The sequence below is a fragment of the Podarcis vaucheri genome (assembly GCF_965113315.1).
Source record: "Podarcis vaucheri genome assembly, chromosome: 4".
NCBI lineage: Eukaryota > Metazoa > Chordata > Lepidosauria > Squamata > Lacertidae > Podarcis > Podarcis vaucheri.
This window is the reverse complement of record NC_138762.1, coordinates 79,583,203-79,602,478: the sequence shown is the minus strand read 5'-3', so window position 1 is coordinate 79,602,478 and position 19,276 is coordinate 79,583,203. Positions and strand designations below refer to the sequence as shown.

Below are 19,276 nucleotides of genomic sequence, written 5' to 3'. Positions count from 1 at the left end.
GCTGCAAATCTTCCACCCGGTTCCTTAAGAGAACAGAAACGGGAATTGCTGTGTGGATCTATGAAAGGGTGTTTCAGAAGTACTGTTTGCATACCAGGCGGGAGGGAAAGGAAAGAACGTAAGACATTGCTCCGCTTTCCTTAATGGGGCGAGTCTGAGATAGCTCCCCACCAGCCCTTTCCCCGGCTGAAGGTGACCAAGTCGAATTTCAAAACTCTTGGATAGGCTTGTTAGTTGCGCTTCGGGTCGCTTACACAAGTTTCCACACTGACGGATCTGGCAGGGGAAGCGACGACAATACCCCAGACTATTGTGGTGTGTTTCCTGAACGCAATTTTCTTCACAAACGCCAGCATCATTTATCGCTGTTAATTATGCAGCTGATGAGTGCCTGAACACGCGATTTTGGATCGGAGCAGCAGTTTTTAATATCTGGTATCTGGAAAACATTGGCCTTTCCTCCCCACCCCTCCCGTTCCCCTCCTTCCATCCTGTCCCAGCTTAGTTCTTGATCTGTCTTTTCTCCTTCCTTTCCCCCCGCCTTCGAGTGAAACTTTCTCATGTATATGTGGCGGGGAGGAACCCAAAACCCTTCAGCCTTATTCCTGGCCGCCTACATCAAAAGAGGGTAAAAGCAAACAGAACCTCCTGGATGCAAAAAATGAAAAATTAAAAAAACCCCACAGCAACAAGTCCATTTGGCAGGAGTTACTTATGCATGTGCCACACACACACACACACACACACACACACACACACGAGAGGGAAAGAGAGCCTATAAAAAAACAAGATAAGAAAATACCAATGCTATAAATGATGTATTTATTATTTTACCCGGTTGTAAACTCATTTACAACATAAATAGAGGAGGAGCGTTGTCAAATTGTTAGCAGGTATTTGCCGTCCTGAGGATTCATCCGCTTAGGCTGCAATCGTAATCCCTCCTACTCGGGAGTCAGCCCCATTGAAATTCAACAGGATTTACTTCTGTGCAGACACGTTAGGATTGCAGCCTTAAATGCAAGGACCACGAGGTGTCCAGTAGCCTCGGAGAGCCAAGTTCCTTCTTAGTGTTCAAATACCTATTTTTTATTTTTTAAAGTATCTTCTTTCGGAGTGAATGATGGTGACGGTCAAGTTGCGCCTGTCTCCAGTTCAGCTTCCTAGACTGGGCCTTTTGGGGTGCTGCTCCCCAACTTTACAGTTCCTAGTTCTTCGTAGCCGGGCTGGTCGATGACGGTTTAGTACTAGGAGGAGGATGAGAGTTGCTAATCTGGGGGAAGTAAGGAGGTGGGGGGTGGGTGAGGGAGTTGGGGGCAAGGGTGTGTGTGCGCGCGAGGGAGAGAAAAAATACATCCCTGTTACGTTGAAAGAGTGTCAGGCACCATAAGAAAACAACAGTGGGACAGGCCTGCTCTTTTTATCCATACATCTCATTGTGAGAGCCCCAGGCTGAGCTTTGTTTATTGTTTTGCGCCCAACAAAAGCCTTTCGGGTCGTGTAATAAATTAGAAGTAGGAAGGCAGGAGCTGAGCAGGCCACGAATGGGGCTCGAGGAGAAGAAAAGGCACCTTTTTGGGGATGCTCGCTCCTTGCCATTACGCAATGCGATTGTCCTTGGGAGGCAAACGCGGGTGGGGGGTGGGGTGGGGAAGAAGAGGCGAGCAAGGGGGTGGGGTGATGAAGCCGCCACCTCAAACGTGCCGGGCGGAATGGAAAAGTTAGCCGGCGAATAGATGGAACAATATCTCCTACTCTTGGCTTTTGAAACGGGCTGAATGCGGGCGGGCGCGCTCGCCTGGCCCGAGATGGAAATGAACCCTTCGGCGCTTCCAAAGAAATGAAATAATGAAAATAAAAATCCATAGGGCGAGGGAGTTCCCCACACCCCACTCCCACGGAAGGGAGGTGGTTGTGGGGCGTTTCTAATCGCCCAGGTACGGACGTGATACAAAGGAGGCTGAAAGTATCAGTCTCTTTAAAACGGGCCGGGCTGGGGGGGGGGGGAGGGAGAGCAGCGAATTTGCAACCCTGTATTCTTAGAGGCTGGAGATCATTGTGAGCTGCGGAGCTGCCACCTCAATAGGCTTCCCCCACGTTTTTTTTTTTTTAAAGGAAAAAGCAACATTAATATGCATTACATAGTGGGGTGAGTTGCAGATTTTTTTGTTTTGTTTCAAGGCGCAGAACGATGGCAGTTTGGGGCTTATGAAATGCTGTATTTTTGTTGTTGTTGTGTGTGGCACGTTGGAAAAGAGGCACCGACGAAGTTAGGCAGCCCCGCTTATTATTATTAGATTTTCTTTTTCTTTTCTTTTTAATTTGACATTTGAACTTGCCTATTGTCTGAGGATCTCGGTTCAGACTGCAGTAGGTCAAGCTAAAGGCTGCTCTTTTTGGAATTTCACAGGAACGCGCTCAGGCCGCCTGCTCGCCTTCCGGGAAGGCGAGAGGAGGGATAGCCTTTGCTGCTGGGGTGGGGAGGAGATGGGGGTGGCGGGGGGCCTCGAAAGCAGGACAAGGCTGCGATTCTCAGCCCTCCCAGCCTAACATCTCCCCTCCAAATGCATATATATGTACATAACAGTTCGAGAAGAGGTAGGAAATGGGTAATATAAACGCTGCTAGGGAAAAAACTAGCCACCATATTTGGTGATCTCCAAGAAGACCCATGGAACAACAACAAAAAGTTAGGATCAAAGAATAGTTCCTTCCTCTCTGGCGGATTCCTCCCCTTCTCAAGTTTGGCCAGGAACAAAAACGTTGTTATTCTGCAGCTGGGGAGAAAGGAAGGAACCTGAGGTGGCGAGAGGCTTTCTGAATTTCTGTTTTAAGAATGGCTAGCCAATCCCGCTTTTACTCAGAGTAGGCAACAACCACCCTCCTGAAGATGACAGGGCTTTACCGTGGTGCGCGCTCTCTCTTTAAATTTTTTTTTTTTGCAGTTGCACATGTTTCTATTGGTGCGAATCTAGTCCATCCCCCCCCCCCCCCGTGCTAAGATGAATCGGTGTGAATTGCTTTTAACTTCTGCCTCTCTACAGAGAGAGGCGCAGGACTGTGGTCTTTCTCTGGCTAGCAGCCACTGCTGCCTCTCCCCGTCCCCCCCCCCGCCAGATGATTCTTCTTCTTCTTCTTCTTCTTCTTCTTCTTCTTCTTCTCCTCCTCCTCCTCCTCCTCCTCCTCCTCCTCCTCCTCCTCCTTCTTCTCATGGCCACCACTTTCCCCTCCAGCCCCGCCGAGCTGCTCAGAAATGGCAGGGCGGCCTGGAGCAGGGAGGCAGCGCGAAGGCGCAGCCGCGGAGGCGCTGCGAGCGGAGCGGCGGGGCAGGGGCCAAATCGGCGGGAAAGGCCCATTTGGGTGAGAAGGGCAATGTGAGACCACCTGGTGGAGTCGATGGAGTCCTCTCTCTTCAGCCTGCCTCGTTCTCCCCACACGCTGTTGCTTCGAACAGGGTGGCAACTCTGCAACACACACACACACACACACACACACACACACACACACACACCTTTTGTGAGGGGAGTTCGTCTTTCTCAGGCTTTGTCACGGCGCCATGAACGCCAACCGCGCGCTGCTTCTCCCAGAAATAGCCTTTTCAAGGCGGGGTGGGTTGGGCCCCAATGGGCTTTTCCTCTTCTTTCTCTGTCCACCCCCCTCTTTTTTATTTTTAAGGAGGGAGAGGGTAGATTTCAAAACCCCGAACTGGCGCTCGGCTTCTGTGATGAAGCGCATGGAAGGCAGCCTCAGAAAGGTTTGCTCTCCCTCAGAAAACAAAAGCACAATGTTTTCCCCAGGCCTCATTTGTGGCGACTGGCCTGTACCAAGACTAGCGAGTGTAGGAGGCGGTAGCCGAGCTTGTTCTTGAAAGTTGAGGGAGCCCCAGTGGACCTGTGCGCGTTTCTGTGTGTTATAACAGGAGGAACTGGAACGGGTTCCTCAGCTTACCTGAACGCCCCCCCCCACCTCCGGTTTTGTTCCACCCACCCGCCCTGCTGCCAGTGGAGCAGGCTGCCGGGAAGGCTATTCTGCCGCAGACTGCTGCTTCTGGCAGCAGGACAGGAAGTATTATTGGCCGTAGCTGGTTTCTGGACCAGGAGAGCTGAGATCGTTTTGCTGAGGGACCTGCTGTGCTTGTGGTGGTGCTGGGGACACCCACATACCAACCAATGGTGTGAAGGGTGTGTGTGACAAAAGGGACATCGATAGAGTTAAGCGAGGGGATATGGGATATGTGTGTGGTTGGGGGTAGAGGGGGGAGGAGGAAGAAGAAGAAGAAGAAGAAGAAGAAGAAGAAGAAGAAGAAGAAGAAGAAGACGACGAAAGCCGTTCTGGGGCTGCACAATTCTTGGGGTTGCCGCCTGGGCGCGCTGACGGGCGTGCGCACAAACAGGAGGCCAGGATTGCGGCCCCCCCGCTCCTTCTTCTAAAAATGTTGCCACCGCGTCTGAAGAGGCGACTTTTCTCTCCCGCCCAATCCCCCCCCCCCGGGCCGCAATCCCCGCCCAGCTCCTAAAGGTGAGTGCAGATTGCAAGAGTTGCTGCTCTGTTTTTTGTTTGTCAAACAGGAGGCTTCTCCAGGGAGAAGGGCATTTGTGGAGGGATCCCAGCGCAGGATTACATTAATCAAGGCATTATTTCCCCAGGGATGCGCGGCGCAAATTAGAGTAAATCCTAATAAAATTGGATCGCCGACAAACGGAACGCTTAAAGTAATCTGCTCCTCCTGCCTTCCTTTCTTCTCTGTTCTTTATTTTTTTCTTCGAGGCTCACAAATCTTTTAAAGGTATCGCGCTTGCCCTGCGCGGACAGATACCCACCCGCGCGCTGCTGCCACAGGCCGCCTTCCTTTCCACAGAGCCTCTCTATAGAAGGGCTGCTGTCAGGGGCCAATTAGTCTCCACGTCTCGGAGCTCCCACTTCCAAAGCGGCGGGAAATAACATCCCCTCAGCCTTCTCGGTGAGGCTTCCCTTCTCCCCAGCTGTTCTTTAGTCGAGGTTTCCCACCGGTGCCACCGTGGAAGGGGGCAATGGCGGCGGCGAAAAGGCCGGGCCCCTTCCTCTCCCCCCCCTTTCTTCCCCTCCGCCTGCCTTCGGTGTCCTGAGGCCGAGAGCGAAGCCAGCCAGCCCAAGACCGACGCCTCGCCGCTGGTGTTTCTTCGCAGTGAAGTTGCCAGAAGGCGGATGAGGGGAAGGACGGCGGGCGCCAAGAGACTAGTCCTCTGCGAACACCAGACATTAGAGGAGCGCGGGCTGAGGAGAGGCGGGCTGTGAGGGTGGAGAGCTGGGGAGTCTTCCCGCTGGAAACTCTTTAAACAATAAAGAAATGAAAAACCGTGTCTCCCTCGTGTGTGTGTGTGTTGACGGGAGGGGGAAGGAAAGGCAGACTTTCGCTTTAATCTTTTGGATTTAATCTCCGCTTTCTCTCCCTCAGTCTCTCCACCCCCGTCCCTCCAGGGAGGGAAGCCGTCCATCCCTCAGGGAGCTGGCAGTAGCCGGACCTCCTCGGACGACGGAAAGGCAAACAAGAGCGGCAGATGCGCCTTTAATTGCTTTCCTGGGCTCTGCCTGACCCTTGCTGGAGGCTTCTGGGCTGCGAGAGGGAAAGAGAGGCAGCAGCGAGCGAGCGGGCGGGCGGGAGAGCAAGGCAGGCAGGCAGGCAGGCAAGCGGGAAGATAAGCTGCTTTCCCCCGACAGACAGCGCCAGTCCAGTCAAGCTAAACACCTCGCTGAGGGAAAAGTAGCGCGCGCGGCGTGCCAGGTAGCCCCACCCCACCCCCACCGCCTCAGGAAAGGCGAGGAGCCCCCTCCCCCCACCCCCGCCACATCCCCACACGCGATGTTGCCAACGCATCTTTCCCTCGCGCTCTCTCTCTCCCCCCCCACCCCGCACCTCCCGCCCAAAGCGACGACGCAACCAATTGGCCAACCTGAGTCTCCCATTTGGGCTGGTTTACTTTCCAGAGTTCAATTCTCCGCCACCTTCCCTCTCCGCCACACACCCCACCACCACCACACACGCGCGCGCGCTGCCTCGGACGCCTCCTTCCCTCCCTTCCCCTCTCCCCCCCCCCCAGCTCCCGTTGCCGCCGCCTTCGATCTTGGTTTCCTCAGGGTCGAGGGTGGTGGCGGTGCCCCCCCCCCGTCAGGAAAGACCGAGGTCTGAGCGTGGGGGAGGGGAGTCTGCGTTTTACCTGAGGGAGGGTGAGGGGAACCAAAGAAGGAAGGGGGGGGAAAGAACACACACACACACACACACACACACACACACACACACAGAGCGCCTGACGTTCCCCTTCCCGCCTTCTCTCCGCTCGCAATCCAGCCGGACCATTGGACCGACTAGCCCGCCTGCCTGCCGCCGCTCTGCAGCCCCTTCGCTCCCGCCTCAGCCGAGGAATCTTGCCGCCGCTCTTGCCGCGCGCTTCTGCCTGCCGCCGCCGCCGCCTCTAACCCCAGCCGTCGGCTAGGCTAGGCTGGGCTGGGCTGGGCTGGGCGGCTCTCCTAGAGCAGAGGCGCGAGGCGCGCAGCCCCGGGACTCGGCTCGCCGCCGCGCGCGAGTCACCCCGGCTGAGGACGGATCATTAAGAAGAAGAAGTGGCCTTAGCCCCCCCCCCCGCTCCCCGCCACCTGGCGCCTCTCTTTTAGAGCAGAGGATGCGCGCGGATAAGTGGCGGAAGAGGGGCGTGTGTGCGCGCGCGCTCGCGTGTGAAGATGGGGATGGAGATGGACCGGGAGAGGTAGGCGAGTGGGAAGCGCTCCTCTGATCCCGACGATTCCCCTCTCCATCTCCTCCCACCCCCCCCACCCCGCATCATTGAAAAAAGCAGCCCTTCCCTAAAATTTGGTACCCAAGTTTGACTGCACTCTCTCTCTCCCCCCCCGCCTCCCAGCCATCCTCCTCCTCCTCTCCCGATCCCCAACTGCAGGCATCTATTTCTCTCTATATATATATCAAAGGAGACTTCACTAGTTTCTCCTTGACAGGGGCTGATCTGTTAACCCAGGAACTACCTAGAAGGTTGGTATCATTGTGGAAGAAAATCCTTCATTTCCTGTGTGCTCAGTAAGTTTTTTTTTTTTAAACCAACAACCCCCCTTTCCCCCAATTTATTCTGTTTTGTTGTACATTTGCTTTGCTTGTGAGCTTTTAATGACATAAAAACACTAAATGGAAAAGGAGACATTTGATTTTTGTGTTGGTATGCTAGAGTTTTTTTTAATATATCTATATATCTATATCTGCGTTTTAAAGTTGTGGCGTTTGAAGACTTGGTAGAAATGTGGAGAACATTTTATAGCTCATATATGGAAATATTGCATTTACTCTCACTTACCAATAAATCTATGATTTATTTCAATCATGAAAATAATTTGTGAGTTGCTTCCAGATAAGTATATATAATGTGTATTATTTTGTTTTAAAATCCAAAGTACAGGGAAGGATAGACAAAGACTTACCTGTTACACATTAAATATAGTTCTGCATTGAAACAGATCACAGCTTTGTAATTCTATCTGCATGCCACCTTTGAGGGAAAATACTTTAAAAAATGCATTTGTAATTTTCCCATTGTCTAATTATAAAATTATTCAATGCTTAGATATGTATTTTTTTCTAGTATATATTAGCAAATAATTTGGCAGGTAGTAATTATCATAAAGTTGCTGGCACTTGTTCACTGGTTAACATTAACTTTCCAACCTTTTTAGACACATTTTCCACTTAAGGCTAGCCATATTTGCATTATGCTTGGCTGCATATATATCCTAATAGGGTCTGATCTTAGAGTTCTTACTCATTTATCTAGAAATTATATTGAAGTAATTTACCTTCGGGCATCAAGGAAAAAAATGATCTAATCTCAGTAACCAAGGATATATGAAACATCTCACTGAGTTTTTTCAGCTATATTTTTGAGGTAATCACACAGTCACTAAGGAGTAGTAGTAGAAATTTAATAATGAATTCAACAAGGTGCTTATTTAGTAAGATAAGTGCAAATGAGGCTAGCATTCTCATATTTATGACTAATTTAAATAGAGCTGTTAACTTACAGAAGGCTTAAAAAACGTATACCCAACTTCATTCTACACCCAAACACATATAAAATAAATAAATAAGCAGATCTCACAATTAGGCTAGATAACATAGGTGGGAAGAAAAAAAAATAATGCATAAGAAAATAATGTAAACTTGCATATCCTGATACATTCAGCATGGTTCTGGCATAAGTAATTTAGCGCAGATCCGTTTGCTTTAACCACACAGATATTACAAAATGAATTAACAGAACAGTTGTACTGAGGGGGGGACGACGCCATATTTTTCCTTTGAAATATGAAGTGCAACTAACTTGAAATGACACATGGAAGCCAGTGAATAAATCATGGGAAATATTAATATTTGAAATGTATTGTATTTAAAATTAATCAGAACTTCACCCCACTCCACTTTAGCTACCTTTTTCTTATCTGTAAATACCTCACTTTGGATTCCATCAGTTTGATTCAACATTTTGCCATATTTTTAAAAGATAATATGGAACCATATCTTGACACCTTGATCTTAACACTTTGACTGGGGAGTAGTTCCCATTGATTTAAATGAAATTTATTTCCAAGTTGAGTGGCTTAGTATCACAGTCCTGATTTTATTTTATTTTTTAAATAAAACCCCGCAAACCTTTGAAAGTCAAATGTAGTAAGAATGACACAATATTAGAAGCAGTAAAAACTGGTAACAATCCAGCACAGAATTTGGGGTGCTTAAGCCAAAAGCATGTCTAAATCTGTGTTGGAAGGTGATGCTTAATTTTATTTTACACTTCACTAGAAGGAAAAGAATTTGGAGGAGTCAATGAACACAAACACAACACTCCATTCCATTCTTATACTATCCATAATGTAACAAATATTATAGAATGTATTTTATAATTAGACTTATGTAGAAAGGGATGGCATGTTATCTTACCTATATAAATACACCTTATTATGTGTAATATCAAATATTCCCCCGCTCCCTATATGTAATATATTTATAGTGCAGCACATTATTTTTGTACATTACGGCTATAAACCAATTAACTGAAATTCATCAGTAAGCAGTGGCCTCAATACGATACATTGCTTAATATGCTGTCATATGTTGCAACCACCACAAAGGAAGAGAACACTTTTTTGTTAATGTATTTCACAGCTAAATGTGCATCTGGGTTATGAGGTTTAAAAAAGTGCATTTGCAATTATGATTATTATTTTTAAGTTTAATGCTCCTTATAGTAGCAAAGTGATCGCAGCAAGAGCTTCCAGCAAAATGGCTCAAAGGTTAAATCCAGAACATTGACAGCCATAAGGCAATCAGAATTTTGCCATTGATTCCAGTGGGATGGCCTTGTGTTCTTATTAGGTGTACTCATGATATCACTGTTCATTTGCATCACTTTCTGCCCTTATTGGTCTTGTAGATTTAAGCCTAGCTCCTTTATGTATGTATTCATTAGGTAGGACTAGTTTCCTCTGGACTTAACTGTTAAAAGCAACATGATACTTCTTTGAGCTGGAAGAGAAACTTTTGGTTCCACTCAGCACTCCAGCCACAGTGTTTCAATAGGGTCACAGTTGGGGCCTTATCTTTATCCTGCTGAAATCTAAGAGAATCATGCCTTGATGATCTGGCTTCTCAGACCTAAACATATTTTCTGGAAAATAAACACTGCAGATTTTTTTTTATTCCACCTATGTGTGCACAGAATTTCACTTGAGGTTTGTCTTCCTTGTCAGTGAGTGTGTTTAGTCAAAGCATTAGGAACTCAGTGTCATGGTGTTAAGCTCACAGAAAGTATTTACAAGGGTGGCCCTGGGCACTCGTCTCCTTTACGTAAAGGTTTTATTTAGGAAGCAAGCAGAAACGACAATAGAAAGGGGAACACGTGCAAAGACCTGCTGCAAGGAGGCAGAGGACTCAAATCTAACAAGATAGTATCACATGATGTGGCACACTGTAAGAAATATTTGCTTCTGCAAAAACATGATCGAATTTGGATGAACAAAAAGAAAAAGACAAAAAAAAAGCATTTTAGTGGTTTATATTGCACTTCACCAATACATACAGCCAGATCCACAGCATAGTTAAAATAGCGTATTTGGGTTTAAACTAATTTAATCCCATTCATTTGGACAAGGTTTGTTTTAGCTTGTAGATTGGGAAACAGAACTATATGTGTGTGTGTGTATTCTATTTAGCGACATCACATTTTCTTGCTTGTTAGTGCAGATTATATTTTCTATACAGTAAAAGTGTTCTTTATATTTTTAAACCTACATGCAGGATGTAAACACATTCTGTATTTAAACATTTATTGGTTCTGTCAAAGAGTATGCTCACTAACTTTCACAAATGTCCTGTTCACCAGATTTGGAATTAAAGTGGAGGGCTATGAGGGAAGAGAAAACAAACTCTTTGCAGTATCATATCTGTAGCTTCTCAGCATCTATATGTGTGTGTGTGTATAAATACAATTACATCCATTAGCAAAACATAATATCTGTTTGGAATATGAACCTTATTTGTGATTTTAAAAAGTTATTTAAATTCTTATAAATGGTAAAATTATATAATATTATATTCAGGGGAAATCCTATTAAGGAACAACAAAAAGAGCAATTTATGCTAAACCTATTAAATAAAAGAAGGCACAAATTATATCATTTTAGCATCTAGAATACACACACACACACACACACACACACACACACACACACACACAGAAATTAAGCAATCACTTTATACATTTAGGAGATTAAAACCACAATTATTTTGCCCTTTTACAGATAAAACATCAATTTAGCAGTCGTATTTACATTCCCCCCAGTAACTGAAATATTGTGTATTTTTTTTTAAATGGGGGAAAACTTGATTCTGAAAAGTAATACTCTGTCTCACATCACACATACAAATCCATGCTGAATTAGTCTTCTTTGCACTGTCAGAAACTAAAATATCACTATGAGGAAATAAATCATTTATTTGAAGCCCATTCTGTTTTATGCCAGATTCTTCGAGCTGCATTCATTTCGAAGTATTGGTTTTAACCTATAACGGTTTCAAACCTGTTTATCTTAAGGCCTGTTTTTCCTCCTGACCACTGAGATTTGGGAAAGAGGACATCTGCAGGTCCCATAATTCCATAGTGTGTTCTGTATTTAGGCCCAGCTCTTTGAAGTTCTCTACTTTGGGAAGCCTTCAGAGCCTAGTGTTACCAATATTCAGAGAAAGAGTTTTCATTTGATAATACATTCCATTTGATTTTGCTATGGTTAACTTTCTCTAGCTTTTACTGTGGCCTCTATTTTGTGGTTGTAATGTTACTGCAACAATTTTGACAACCTGGAATTTTAGGATAGATAAATCGGTAGATGTATGCTTTATGTCAGGCTGTCCAGTTACAGAGAATTTGCTTAATTTTTCAGACTCCCTATATAAAAAATGAAGTGTAGCAACATCATTGTGGGTTCACTTAAACAAATTGGTTTGCTGTTTATTCCAGTGCTCATCTCATGCATGCAAGCAGAAACCATTTAGAACCCATCTAGCACCAATTTTAACAATTTGAATGACTCAAAATCAGCATACATGAAAGTATTTTATTTTTGAGATCACTTTCTAATATTGCATTTAAGAACAAGTCTGTTTTCAAGGATTCACATGTAAGATTTGACTTCCCCTTCCCCCATGGATACTATCTATGTTTACTCAAAAGTAAGGCATTCAGTTCAGTGGAACTCACTCCCAAATAAGTAGATATAAGATTTCAGTCTTGATGGGGTGTAAAGCAGTTTAAAATTTCTGAAAAAGGCAGGCAAACCTTATACATATAGGGCCTTAAACCTGGATGTTGTAATGTAATGTACATGTACTCACATGGCAAAGCTAAAAACACACAGGTCAGAATTTGTTCCTGTCTTCTAAACAATGAAAGTACATATTGATGGAACTTATGGAAGAATATAACAAGTGATGATCAGCCTAAGACATGAAGCAAGTTCCACTGATTTTCAAGTAAATGTTTGTTTGGTCTGGGATACCAATTTGGTCTGAACAATTTCAGAATAAAAAGCTAACATTACACATAATGAAAGAGCATTGCTAATATCACCCTATCTCCTGAACACTTCTTTTTGATTGCAGGGTCAATCTCATTTGTATGATGTTGGTGACATACATAGAAATGAATACAGAACGCTTGCTAGTGGAACTTCCAACTGTGCGGGGTTTTTTATTTTTAGTTAATTTTAGTTACCAGTTGTGTCAGTGTGTTTTAGGGGTGGGAAGCTAATAGCCAAAAACAAGGTTTGTGTGTGTGTGTGGGGGGGGGGGGTAGGCAGTGCCACATGCAATATGTGAATTAATCAAATTTACTGACATTATGGAGTTTTGCTTAGATATATGAAAATACAGACCCAGACCTGAAGGATGGCTAAAATTTCAGACCTGTCCACCTTCATCAGAAGTGTGAAAGTAATCAAGAAACAATATTTACACACTGTTGTTTTCTAGAGTTGACTCTGAGTTGTGTGCTCTAGGTCTCCATCAAACTCATTTTTGTTCTAAGCAAAATGGCTGGGATTCCTAGGAAGCCTGAATGCATTCATGAAACTACATCCTGAGACTAGAACCTAAAGAGCTACTGGGGCCCCAGGGCCTTGTACTTCCCCAGTGGGCACCTCCAGTTTGGATAGCAGATCACCATGTCGTATGTCAGGGATTGGGAAGCGATGGTCCTCCCAACGTTGTTGGACTCCCAGCTCTCATCAGCCCCAGCCAGCTTCTCCAGTGTTCAGGGACACAGCCAGATGGAGTCCAATAATGCTTGGAGGGTCTCTGGCTCCCCACTCTGAATCATAGAGTTGGAAGGGATGCTGAGAATTATCTAGACCAACTCCCTGCAATGTGGGGTTCCTTTGCTCAATGTGGGGTTCAAACTCACAGCCCTGAGATCAAGAGTCTCATGTTCTGCCAACTTAACTTTCCCTTGGGGCAATGGAGCTATTCTGGTCATAGGCATTTAGACTATCAGTGAGCAAGTGATACGCAATTAATCGATCTTACGTTCATGTCAACATATTTTAAACCAGGTGTATGGTATAAGTTAATGTAGTTTAGGGTATATGGTAAATAACAAATATCCCCCACAGACATCATGAGTTTAAAAAGGAAAGCACTGAACAACATTTTCTTTTTCTCCTCGATGTTTGTATTTTGAAAGATTTGCATTTTTATTCTTTTTTAAGGAATGTGACTGACTACTCAGGTGAAACATTCATTATAAAGCGCTCACTGTAAACAAGATGAATCAGGTCTAGAATAATTTCCCCCCCCTTCCCAAATTCTTTTGGTTAAAGAAGTCAGTTATTACTTGTCACAACAGTAGGTTAAAAAGGCAGACAGAAATGTAATTTTAAAGTTAGCAGTTCTTTACATTATACTTGAAGAACAGTCTCACGGGGGAGAAAAAGAAGAAGACATGGTACATTGTTCTCTATGTCATTTGTTTAAATGCAAATTTCAAGCGCTGACTGCACACCAAAAAAAAAAAAAAAAAGCAAGGCTTGGGGTTAGAGACCCCCCCCCAGCATATTAAGAACCAGTGACAAAGGAAAATTTAAATTCACACAGCTGATATTCAGATTGCTTGTTGCATGTTGCAGCTTTAATTCCTCCTTATTTCTTTTCCCTATATATATTAAATTCTGATCCTGTATCCACTTCAACAGACACTGATATTATTCGAGCATAATTTGTAATGCTTATTTCTTTTTTTTTAAAAAAAATATGTTTGGGACTTTTAACAAGGAGAGCCTATGAGCTGTGACACCGCATGCTTCTATGTTTGGAAACTTCTGACATATCTGCCAGGGACCTCTTTAAAAACAAAACAGTCCATAATATATGCAGGATAATTTATATATCTACCATCTATCTACCCTATAAATGTATAAACATATTAGATAAGTCATCCTTAAAACAATAGCTTGCTTCAATATATTTATTTTTTCTTGGATTTGTAGCTCACCAGTGCTCCAAGCAGCTCATGGTAGCTGGCATACATGACTCTCTCCCCCTCTCTATATTATTATCATCACAACAACTTTGTCTGAGAGTTTAGGCTGAGAGCTGGGGACTCACCCAGTGAGTTTCATGTTCCTGTCGGGACTTGAATTCATCTCCCAGGTCCTAGTCTAACACTCTAACCACCACACCTCATTGACTGTCTAACATTTACACATCTAACATCAAAGTAGATCCTAATATAACATGCACAAATAACATGATCTTTCCCCTTCTCTTTCAGAATGAGTTTGTGTGCATGTTTACTTATCAGCAAGTGTTATTGAGTTGAATGGCACTTACTCCCCCAAGTAAACAATATCAGGGATAAGTTTCATGGAATGCAGTGAGGTTTACTCCCAGGTCAACATGTATAGGATCAGGCTATAAGAGAACAATTAAGACTTCAATCCTATACAATGCTTTAATTCAACAGGGATTGCTTAGAGCAGGGGCCAGCAAACTTTTTCAACAGGGGCCGGTCCACTGTCCCTCAGATCTTGTGGGGGGCCAGACTATATTTTGAAAAAAGAAGAATGAATTTCTGTGCCCCACAAATAACCCAGAGATGCATTTTAAATAAAAAGGACACATTCTGCTCATGTAAACACACACTGATTGCTGGACTGTCCGTGGGCTGGATTTAGAAGGTGATTGGGCCAGATCCAGCCCCCGGGCCTTAGTTTGCCTACCCATGGCTAGAGATATATAGAGTTGTTCAGTCCACAACAATAAAATAGTCATATCGTTCTAAATAAGGAAGTCCCAGAGCAGCAGTCGGTGGGGCTTCACTTGCATAAATGATCTAAGGCTTCTTGGACTGCTTTTATTTCATGGAATATAGTCTTGGTTTGGGCTTTTAGGGCTGTAATGCACACTTTACAAGGGAGTAAGTTCAATGCGACACAATGCAACTTTGAAATTAATAAGGAGAGGAATTCACCGTAGTGCTATGACAATTGTTTCATGAGCACAAGATTTTCAGCTTGCCAGATGGTACAAGACTCCGTCTCCTCTCTGGGTAAACTACTCGGGGTGTGTGTGTGTGTGTTCTCCTGGACGCCCCCCCCCCCGAAAATTAGGTGTGTGTATGTGGCAAATGGTGGGGGAAGGAAAGTGAAGTAAGCCCCAATGCACTAGCGGAAGTCTGTGTTCTGGCTTCTGCTAGTTGGATTTGTTAGTTGAATCCAGTCCAATGTGGTTAGAGCAGCTTTATACGTAATATTTATCCAACACAGAGATAAGTTCTACGTTCAAAAAAGAAGCACCGCAAGAACTTCTTTAACTGATGCACGGGTTAGCAGTCCATTCTATGTGCCGGTGCAGACTTGATTCATGATGTTGCATTATAATCTCTCCCTCTGATTAGGAAGAATGAAATGTGTGAAGGAGTATTTAGCTTTTAGAACAGTTCATATATAAAAAAAATATGTTTGACAGCTTTCCCCCCACCGAAGGCCTTCAAAGCAGCATGCAAACATTAAATTAAAACACACACAGAGGCAGTACAATAATCAATCAAAAAGTAACAAAAATAAATTAACATAGCAAACAAAAAACCAATGCACGCACACACAAACACCAAACAAACCCAAATATCAAAATAATGAATGAGGAGAAATTCCCTGCCAATCAAAGTCCTCAAGAGCAGGGCTGGCTCAAGACATTTTGCTGCCTGAGGGAAAGGACAAGACGGTACTCTCCCATTCTACATACGTATATATGCTAACTGGACTGCCAGTTACTTCAACGCTGGCATTGGGATAGTATCCTCCACAGCATCTGAGGACAGCAGGCTAGTTAGGGGGATGCTGCCTCCCAGCTTGGGCCACCTATGAATAATGGAGAAGCAGCCCTACTGATGAAACGCAAGTTTCCACTGAATATCAGAAAGCCTGTAAAGTGGGAGGGAGAATCTCCTGGGGGATGGATTTCCAAAACCTAGCTGCTGCCACAGCCCCCCATCTCATACCACTGTCAGCTGCACCCCTCTGAGCAATGGGGGTGGGGAGGGGCTGCATCCTTAACCTTTGCGACAGTTTCTTATGCTACTGTTTCTTTAAATGAGATGAGGTACCACGGGTGGCGCTATGGGTTAAACCACAGAGCCTAGGACTTGCCGATCAGAAGGTCGGTGGTTTGAATCCCCGCGATGGGGTGAGCTCCTGTTGCTCGGTCCCTGCTCCTGCCAACCTAGCAGTTCGAAAGCACGTCAAAGTGCAAGTAGATAAATAGGTACCACTCTGGTGGGAAGGTAAACGGCGTTTCCGTGTGCTGCTCTGTTTCGTCAGAAGCGGCTTAGTCATGCTGGCCACATGACCTGGAAGCTGTATGCCAGCTCCCTCGGCTAATAAAGTGAGATGAGCACCACAACCCCAGAGTCTGCCACGACTGGACCTAATGGTCAGGGGTCCCTTTACCTTTACCTTTACCAAAACATGGCCAAAGTCCAGATTGGGTTTGAGTACCACCTACCTTTCCCATCATATTTCCATTGGTGTCTCTGAGAGACGCACTCTGAATAGGACCTCCACTGACAATCTCAGTGGGTAGACGAGTTCATGTGGCAATAAAGCTATCCTTTCAATATCCCGGTCCCAAATGTTATAGGGCTTTTAAAAGCCACGAGCAGCAATTTGAATTGTACTCTAAAAAACCAAAAGCCATGGCAGGGGCTTAAAGCAGTTTGGCCACAGTGTTATGCACCAGTTGCTATTTCTGAAAACTTCTGTGAGGAAGGCCTTTGTAAAGACAATTCCACACCAACCATTTGATGTACTAACTGAGACACACACTCTCTCTCACACACACCTATGCTCTTTATCTGTCACCTGCAGATTACCAGCTGTATTTAACTTTCCCCCCATAAGTTATTCTGGTGAATTGCCTTCAGCAAACGCTTTTCACAGCATTAGGGCAGAACTAGGCTACAAAAGAATATTAATCTAATACATTCCAGAATTCAAATCCATGTGATTAATAAGCATTATCTATAAATAAGGCCCTAATGATTCTTTGGCAATGTTGTAAACACAAGAATCAGAGGCAATTATTGTCATTATTGTTCTGCAAGTACTTTCTGTGAATACCAAATGGATATTGCTGTCCAGCTTCTTGGCAAATGTATATCTAGTAACGAAACAGATGTCAGCCAGCCTGGGCTGCCTTCAATTACACTTGCCCAATGCACAGGGTGTGTAAAGGAAGAAGGAATCAATTTATTGAAGGCAAATAACCTGCTGGTTGAAACTGTCTCCCGGTCCTTATTAACCCACTTAAAACGTACGTTTTACAGTAATGCTAGAGAACTCATTTTCATCACCCTGTGAAGCAGACTGGATGTTCAGTGACCATGATTATTAGTACAGAATGGACAGTTGGATCATGGATGGATGGATAGATAGATAGATCGACAGATAAACAGCAGCAAAAATTGTCCTTGCCTTATCTAATACATGCAATGGAAAACTGTAATGAAGGGTGAAATATGAAAGCTGTTTTAGCATGATATGGAAAACAATGCAGACCAATAAACAATCTTTCGTACAAAAGAGAAAGGTCTGGTTCAGCTTTCTGTAGAGCATATAGCTATGCCATGGTCCAAAACTCACATTTAATTCTTATAGCGAAGGATATTTTTGTTGTTGAACCCAAGTTATTAATTCATTGAGCCCTTTTAATTGCAAAGTATTTTGTATTCTTTATCATTTCCATCCTCAACAGTTTCGTGGGTAAGGTAATTTTGAATTTCCATTTTTCAGAAAGAGAAATTGAGAAATTTGCCAAATTAGTCTAGATTAGTGGGAGAACAGACATTCCCAGCATGTTAGAAGTGATATGAGCACACATTGTCTTTCTTTGGGGGTGGGAGTCTCAGAATGAATGGAATGTGTGTTGAAACCACTCTTAGCACATTTAGCAATGACTCTGTTTGGATGTATCACTGAATTGAGGTTTAGCATTGCATACATGGGGACGCGGGTGGCGCTGTGGGTAAAACCTCAGCGCCTAGGACTTGCCGATCGCATGGTCGGCGGTTCGAATCACCGCGGCGGGGTGAGCTCCTGCCCACCTAGCAGTTCAAAAGCACCCTTAAGTGCAAGTAGATAAATAGGTACCGCTTTATAGCGGGAAGGTAAACGGCGTTTCCGTGTGCTGCTCTGGTGCCGGTTCGCCAGAGCAGCTTTGTCATGCTGGCCACGTGACCCGGAAGTGTCTGCGGACAGCGCTGGCTCCCGGCCTCTAGAGTGAGTTGAGCGCACAACCCTAAAGTCTGTCAAGACTGGCCCGTACGGGCAGGGGTACCTTTACCTTTACCTATTGCATACATGAACACCAGGCTCTTTCTGTCCTCCTCCTATGTGGCTGTGAGGAGATCAGAAGCTTTTGTTTCCATTTTCAACTAACCACAGTTACTTGTTGCCCCACTTCTCATGTGACACTAAGCATGAGCAGGAAGGAAAAAGTTCATTTCACTTCCCACGAAAGCTGGCTTGTCATTACACCTGAACCAGAGATCAGAACAAACAGAGATTTGTGGCTGTCTGGCTTGTTTAATTTATCAGAATTTGTTTTAAACCACCATCGCTGGTTCATAGGCAATGACAAATCAGGGTGGTTTTTTTTTGGATTGTGAAATGAATTCTGTCAAAAGCCTTCTCTCAGCTTTGTGGGAGAAGGAAAGGGGAGAGGATAGTTCACGAGCCTGAGACTCACATCATCTGCTTCATGTTTGTGTGTGTAACCTTAAACTGGGGAAGAGCAACCAGCTGACATCCCAAAGGCCACAAGTAGTCTCTCCCAACTCTACAATTCTATGATTCTACGTTACCCACCTCTGCACTAAATCATGGTTTAGTGCTATGTGCAAACATAGCCACAAAGTCCAAAAGCTGTACAAATTTAAGCTAACTTCAAACCTTGGTTGCTGGTCCTGACTTGTTTCCCTAAACAATAGTTAAGTTTAAACAAAAGGCCTGTATTTAAACATAATACTCCATTATTATTATTATATATATATTTTAAAAAAGTAGATGTAAATGCATCTGATCTTCTCTTTGTCAAGCCAGAGGAGAAAGTATGGGAGACTGCATGGGCTTGACACTTGGGCATGATAACTGCAGACATAACTGTTTGCCTTTACCTTTAGATGACGGGAACAGGATT

At 44.5% G+C, this 19,276-nt stretch overlaps 1 protein-coding gene across 6 annotated transcripts in view; it reads left to right on the top strand.

Annotated features, from left to right (window-relative positions):
• The window catches only part of LOC309530191 (uncharacterized protein), a 65,607-nt gene that overhangs the window by 3,060 nt on the left and 43,271 nt on the right, over positions 1 to 19,276 (top strand). For 2 of the 6 annotated variants that reach the window (XR_014218647.1, XR_014218648.1), the window contains exons 1-2: positions 6,104 to 6,740; positions 6,988 to 7,066. The exons of 1 other annotated variant lie outside the window; for it this stretch is intronic. Coding sequence is in view for 1 of the 5 variants with exons in the window: in XM_082218920.1 (XP_082075046.1) it covers positions 6,715 to 6,740 (26 nt within the window). In the remaining 4 variants the exon portion in view is untranslated. 3 more of the 6 variants (XR_014218646.1, XM_082218920.1, XR_014218649.1) reach the window with 3 other exon arrangements.